Genomic DNA, 7,261 nt, shown 5'->3' on the forward strand with positions numbered 1-7,261 from the left:
GACGCCCCCCAGGGGAGGGGTTCCGGTGCCCAGCTTTTCATAGGTCAATTATCCTTACCTCAGTCTTAGGCTTCCCTTCCTGCACACCTCACAGATGCGCACCCCACTGGTCTACCCTCCTGGAAATCAGAACCTGCCCCCCCTCAAGACCCCCCTGACAGCGTCCGTGCCTGGAACAGCCTGCTCCACCCCAGCAAGCACCAGACCCAGGCGTCCTGCCCCTTGCTCTGACCCCAGGTGGCCCCCACCTCTGGCGACCCCTCACGCACACACAGCCTCACCCCCACCCCCACCCGCGCACGCACACATGCTGATAACACCCCCGACCCCCGGCCGGAGCCACAGTGTCCCCGGACCAACTCTGGCCGGTGGCTGTGTGTCTCACTGTGTTCCCGAACGGACCCTTGGCCAGGGCCACCGCGTCCCCACTCTGCCGGCGCCCCCTGGACGGCGACCACCTTCTTCCAGGCTAGTGGGGTGATCTGGCCCTACAGAACTTCCAAGGATGAAGACTCGCAGCGTGGACACTGGCCCAGCCCCGGGTCGTTAAAGAGCCCCGGCAGCCAGGCGCGGAGATGGGGGTGCCCGGTGAGTACTCACAGGCTAGGGACCTGTGACCTCCAGGGCTCCTGTTTGAGTAAGGATTTACATCTAAAGCTATTGGCCAGGAAACGGCCCGGGCAGGCGGTGATCAAGGACCTGTGACTCTCCAAGAATCAAGGAAGAGAGGAGGGGGTGGGGCAGCCTCCACGTGCACGAAGGGGATTTGGGGAGCCCCCTATGAATGACAAAAAGGCGGGGGATCCAGAACAGGGACAAAGTTTAGGATTTTAGGGAGATGAGGCGCTGCTCTGTGGGCGGAAGGCTGCTAAAAGAATTACCTGCGTCCAGGAGTCCCTGTTTCCCAGGAACTGCCAGCCTCTGGCGTGCACCCACAGTGAAGTTTGGCCGGGAAGTGGTTGCCGGTCGCTTGGGGGGTGGGGTGTGCAGCGCCGAGGGATTGAATGAAGGCTACTCAGGCAGAGCCTAAGCAATTGCAAGGTCGGGGTCAGCGGAGACTAGAAGGGCAGCGGGGTCTCGCTGAGCAAACCGGCCCCTGCAGTCCCACGGCCCCCTCCCCTCCCCGCCTCACACTCAGCCTGCCTTTCTCCCAGAAGGTCCCACCCTGCTGCTTTTACTGTCCTTACTGCTGATTCCTCTGGGCCTCCCAGTCCTCTGTGCTCCCCCACGCCTCATCTGCGACAGTCGAGTTCTGGAGAGGTACATCTTGGAAGCCAAGGAGGCAGAAAATGTCACGGTAAGCTCCCTGGTCCCATAAAAGAAAGAAACTGGGGTCTCGAGGGTCTGGGAATTGGGTTCCCTCCTGGAACTGCCTTTAGGGTCAAGATAAGATGGTTACCCTTAAACCTCTTATCCATTTCACACACACACCCCCACAAGAATGATACAACTGGGCAGAAGATGTAGCCCAGTTGGGAGAGAGCTTGATTAGTGTACAAGAAGCCCTGGATTCAATTCCCAGTACTACACAAACCCACAATCCCAGTACTTGGGGAGTGGGGCGATCAGAAATCCAAGGCTACATATCAAATGTGAGGCCAACCTGGGCTACATGAAATTCTGTCTAAAATAAAGAATGGCAAAGCTGGGGGCTCCCAAAGCATGCCGGGAAAGTTCGAGGGCAGAGTGTCTGGTGGCTTTTTGTGGAAGGAAGCCCTTGGACATCCTGCCCTGGGGCCGTGTCTTTCAGATGGGTTGTGCGGAGGGTCCCAGACTGAGTGAGAACATTACAGTCCCAGACACCAAAGTCAACTTCTATGCTTGGAAAAGAATGGAGGTGAGTTGCATTGTGTGTGGTCCCTGTCCTCGTCCCTGTCTGTCCGTCTGTCCATCCACACCCCCACCCTCTCCACTCCTAGTTCCTAGAGGTTGGTGGGTCTCATTTTCACATCTTGATAGTGTGGGAGGGAAAGTAGTAGAGACAATGGTTGATGGGATAGAGTAGCCCATCATTCATTCATTCATTCATTCATTCATTCATTCAGCAAAACTTACTCCTTGTTTTTCTGTTCCTTCTTTTAGTCCTGTCTGACAGCCAGGGAGGATAGGTAATGACTCTGGCTGGCTGTTGCTAAGTCTTTGCCTCCCCTAGGTGGAAGACCAGGCTGTAGAAGTTTGGCAAGGCCTGTCCCTGCTCTCAGAAGCCATCCTGCAGGCCCAGGCCCTGCTCGTCAATTCCTCACAGCCACCAGAGACCCTTCAGCTTCATATAGACAAAGCTGTCAGTGGTCTCCGTAGCCTCACCTCACTGCTTCGGGTGCTGGCAGCTCAGGTGAGTGTGAGTGTGAGTGCCCGTGGGCCCTGCCACTTGTCCTTCTATAGGATGCGCCAAGAACCGTTAGAGACCATTGAGGTCTTAGCCAGAGAGATAGAGCGCAGCGGGGAGAGAAACTGGCTGCTCTGCCTGATGCCCCGAGTTCGATCCCTGGGACCCACAAGTTGAAAGTCCTCTAAGTGAATTCATGTAATAACAAATTTAAAACAAAGCATACTGACTCAAAGCTCAGGCTGTGGGGATGAGTCAGGGCACAGCATGCTTGCTGCGCAAGCGTGAGGAGCCAAGTTCGAGCCCCAGCGCTTCTGTTAAAAAAACAAAGAAACAGACAGATGTCCGTGTAATCCCAGAGCTGGCAGACGGACTCACAAAGATTCCTGGAGACTCACTGGCCAGCCAGGCCTGCTCAGTCAGTGGGCTCCAGGTCCTAGGAGAGTCGCTGTCTCAAAACATAAGGTGGCAGGGCTGGAGAGATGCTGCAGTGATGGGGAGTGCTTGCTCCTCTTGCAGAGTTCAATACCCAGCCCTCATATCAGGCGGCTCAGAGCTGCCTTTACCCCACCTCTAGGGAATCTCAGGTGTATTCTGGACACCCTGGGCCCTTACATACACTCACATCCACATATCCAAATAAAAAATAATGTGGAGAGCGCCTGAAGAAGACACACCTCTGGTCGCTACCCCTGCCCCCTCCCCCCCCATAATTCTGAGGTCTCTCTGCACACACCCTTACTATTCTGTCCCAGGTCACGTTTTATCTATAGTCCTCCACACTTCAGTGACATCCTATACTCTCTTGACAGAAGGAATCGATGTCACCTCCAGATACCACCCCACCCGCTCCACTCCGAACCCTCGCGGTGGATACTTTCTGCAAGCTCTTCCGGGTCTACGCCAACTTCCTCCGGGGAAAGCTGAAACTGTACACGGGGGAAGCCTGCAGGAGAGGGGACAGGTGACCTGCTGCCCGCCGCCCCCCGCGGTGGACCCACCAGCTCGCTCACACCGTCACTGTGTCACGCCGACCCTCCACCACTCCTAACCCTCACCAGACGGGTTGTTCCCTTCTCACCAGCCTGTCCTATGGACACTCCAGCACCAGCCGTGATAGCGTGGGACCGGAAGAACTTCCCGGAGCTCCAGTCTGAACTCTAAAGACATCGCTGGACGAGCCTGAGGCCCCCAGAGCAGGAGAGACTCAGAGAATCAGCTTGCATTTGTAAAGTTTTTCCTTGCGACAGGAAGATCTCACATAGCCCAGGCTGGCCTGGAACTCGCTATGCAGTTAAAGGACGATGCCTAATTCCTGCTCTTTCTGCTTCTGCCTCTCAAGTGCTGAGATTACAGGCACCCTGTCCCTGTGGATGGGGTGCTGGAGACGGAAGCTTGGGCTTCCTGAATGCTAGGCAAGCACTCTATTAATTGAACTACGTCCTCAGCTTCCAGAGACCGACTTAGAACTCAGGGACAGAGATTTCTAAACTCAACTAGTGCCCCTGCCAGACATACACACAGGGCAAGCTTCGGGGTCCAACCTTTGTGGCATCTACGAAGAATACAGGGCCTGGAGAATTTCGGGGGCAAGACATGAATTCTTTAGGTCTCATGGGGTTTCCCCAGTCAGCAGGAGCCCTGCCCTGGACGACAGAGGGTCGTGCAGCCATAGACAGAATGGCCACTCACTCTCAGCTTCCATGGGAGGGAAGGGGTTTGAAGTTTTGTGTCTTTTAAAAATACCACTGGCAACAGCCGAAATCACCAACAAGACTCTTGGCTTGTCTGTGTTCATGAGTGTGCACGCCGCACTCCCCCCCCCCCCCCCAGCTCTCCTGGCTCTATCTCACCCCCATCTGGCAGCAAGGCATCAGATCTGGGAAACCAGAGGTGGAGGGGGTTGGGCCCTACGTGCTGCCTCGCATGGCCTGTCCGACCTCTTGACCTCTCTGGGCTTGAGGCCACAATGCCTGCCCACGCTGGTCAATAAGCCGGCTCCATTCAAGGCTGTCTCTTAGTGGGCAGCTGCCAACCCGCCAGGGCAAGTGCTGAGTGAGCTGGGGCCACCATGGAGGAAACGGGCCAGTACGGAGGGGTTCCCCTTTAGGGGTTGGTGGCAATGCCTACATCTGTAGCACTTGTCACTTACCTCAGGACGTAGACTCCTTGTGAGTCCAACCACCTGTCTTTCGTGTCCTGATGGGTATCACTCTGGGGATTTCTCCTTGTCGCTTGAAAGAGAGTCTGATAAGCGATAAGTATCGCAGCCAGGGGACAGGGGTGACTCCAAGTCGTTCCTTAGATTCCTTCCCCATAATGCTTCACGTGAGGAAGCACGCTTAGGAGAGAAACCCACACAGCCGACCAGTCCAAGATGGCGCACACAGTGCCACGACCCCCGATCCTGGCTATCATCCTATGTGACTGTCATTCGTTCTGTTTCCAAAACAAGACATTTAGAACCCAGCCTGAAAGCCTTGCAGGCCACGGAGGGGAAAGATTACATGCAGATTGAAGGAACCGGGGCTGGAGGGAATTTGCTAGGAGTAAGCGAGTGTGTGTGTGTGTGTGTGTGTGTGTGTGTGTGTGTGTTCACGTGTCTATAATTGAAGTAGGAGGAGTCAGCAAAGGGGAGGACTCAAAAGAATTTTGGGGGAGGTGAATTTAGCTCTTGGACTACAGTGCCCTCTGCAGGCGCAGTTGGGAACTGTTAAGGAACTTTGCAATCTCCGTCCTCTGGCATCCTAGCCTTCAGGGCTCTTTGTTTTGTTTTGTTTTCCGAGACAGGGTTTCTCTGTGTAGCCCTGGCTGTCTTGGAACTCCCTCTGTAGACCAGGCCAGCCTCAACTCCCATAGATCCACCCGCCTCTGCCTTCCAAGTGCTGGATTAATGGTGTGTACCATCACCGCCCGGCTTGACGGCAGCCCACGGACTAGGGCGCGGAAGAAGAAAACTGCGTTTTCGCCTGCTTGCTCTCACTCTTGCTGATCAGTGTGTATTTCTGTTGCTGCGTCAATCCTTCACCAATGTTAGAACCATCTTCCCTGGGATTCCAACATGGGCTGATTCTGTAATAAAATAGCCAGTGCCGGGCTACCTGGACCATATATACCTGGACCATGTATGTATGGATGCATGCATGTATATATGTATGTACATGTATATATGTATCTATATGTGTGTATGTATGTATATGTTTATGTATGTGTATGGGTATGTATATATGTATATATGTATATACATGTATGCATACTTTTATATATGTATGAGTGTATATATGTATACACATGTATGTATGTGTTTATGTATGTATATACATACATATAAATGAATGTATATGTATATACATGTATGTGTGTATGTGTATATATATGTTGTGTGTATTTATGTATATGTATGTATATTTGTGTGCATGTATGTATATGTGTGTGTATGTGTGTATATGTATTCATTCTAGTAGTTCTGTTTTATTGAAAACCCAGGCTAAAACAAACATGGATTCTAGAGCGTCCTCTGTGATAGCAAAAGGAAGTTCTGCTGGAACAGATCAGCCGGCAGAATGATTTCCTGGGAAGCAGCAGGGCCTGTGTTGGCATGTCTAGAATCATGTAGAAAGATGGACGTGGTGGTGTGTCATCCCAGTGATGGCAAGAAGGGAAGGAGACAGGAGGGACCCTGAGCTCACTGGACTGCTAGCCCAGACTACTAGGAGAGCTCCAGAGCAATCCAATCAGGGTCTGTATCACAGACATACACACACACACACACACACACATACACATGCACACACACATACACACACCCACCTACCCACACACACACACAGACATACACACAGAGAGAGACAAAGAGAGACAGAGACAGAAACACAGAGACAGAGAGACAGAGAGAGACAGAAAGAGAGGCAGAGACAGAGAGACAGAGGCAAACAGAAACACAAGATCACAGCTGAGCAATGATGACAATAATAACCCCATTTTCCATTTTGAGATGAGGTCTTCCTCAGTTGCTGGTCTTCCTCAGTTGTTGGTCTTCCTCAGTTGTTGGTCTTCCTCAGTTGTTGGTCTTCCTCAGTTGCTGGTCTTCCTCAGTTGTTGATCTTCCTCAGTTGTTGATCTTCCTCAGTTGCTGATCTTCGTCAGTTGTTGATCTTCCTCAGTTGTTGGTCTTCCTCAGTTGCTGATCTTCCTCAGTTGTTGATCTTCCTCAGTTGTTGGTCTTCCTCAGTTGCTGGTCTTCCTCAGTTGTTGGTCTTCCCCAGTTGTTGGTCTTCCTCAGTTGTTGGTCTTCCTCAGTTGTTGGTCTTCCTCAGTTGTTGGTCTTCCTCAGTTGCTGATCTTCCTCAGTTGCTGATCTTTCTCAGTTGTTGGTCTTCCTCAGTTGTTGGTCTTCCTCAGTTGTTGGTCTTCCTCAGTTGTTGGTCTTCCTCAGTTGCTGATCTTCCTCAGTTGCTGATCTTCCTCAGTTGTTGGTCTTCCTCAGTTGTTGATCTTCCTCAGTTGCTGAAGTTGGTCTGAACTTGAAATCATTTTGCTTCAGTCATCTGAGTAACTGCGAAGACAGGACTGTGCCATGAAGTCTGGCAAAAGCTTTCTTGTGTTTTCTCTTTCTTTCTTTCTTTCTTTCTTTCTTTCTTTCTTTCTTTCTTTCTTTCTTTCTTTCTTTCCTTTCTTTCTTTCTTTCTTTCTTTCTTTCCCTCCTCCCTCCCTTCTTCCCTCCCTCCTTCCTTCCCTCCTTCCTTCCTTTCATGAGTACAGGTTGAGGAGGGCACACATCTGTAACCTCACTATCCGGGGTTAAAGCAGGGAGATCCCCTAGGCCTGCCTGGGTTACCTAGTGAGATCCTATTTAAAAAACAAAACCATCTGGGTGTTGGCGATACATGCTGGTGATCCCAGAACTTGGGAGGTTGCCAAAGGAGGATTACTTCC

At 52.0% G+C, this 7,261-nt stretch overlaps 1 protein-coding gene across 2 annotated transcripts; it reads left to right on the plus strand.

Annotated features, from left to right (window-relative positions):
• The first annotated feature begins 575 nt into the window (after positions 1–575).
• Epo (erythropoietin) lies at positions 576–3,294 on the plus strand. 2 transcript variants are annotated; one of them, XM_052169041.1, is made up of 5 exons: positions 576–588; positions 1,155–1,297; positions 1,751–1,837; positions 2,153–2,332; positions 3,139–3,294. In XM_052169041.1, exons 1-5 carry the CDS (start codon positions 576–578, stop codon positions 3,292–3,294), a joined length of 579 nt encoding a protein of 192 aa, XP_052025001.1. The 2 variants fall into 2 exon arrangements, with proteins under 2 accessions (XP_052025001.1, XP_052025002.1); XM_052169042.1 differs by having other exon boundaries at positions 3,142–3,294.
• Positions 3,295–7,261: the final 3,967 nt, after the last annotated feature.

This window comes from Apodemus sylvaticus, chromosome 22, assembly GCF_947179515.1.
Source record: "Apodemus sylvaticus chromosome 22, mApoSyl1.1, whole genome shotgun sequence".
Lineage (NCBI taxonomy): Eukaryota > Metazoa > Chordata > Mammalia > Rodentia > Muridae > Apodemus > Apodemus sylvaticus.

Coding starts and splice junctions, on each gene's coding strand:
- Epo (XM_052169041.1), top strand. Junction 1,838..2,152: donor ATGCTTGGAAAAGAATGGAG/GTGAGTTGCATT, acceptor TGCCTCCCCTAG/GTGGAAGACCAGGCTGTAGA. Junction 2,333..3,138: donor TTCGGGTGCTGGCAGCTCAG/GTGAGTGTGAGT, acceptor CTCTCTTGACAG/AAGGAATCGATGTCACCTCC.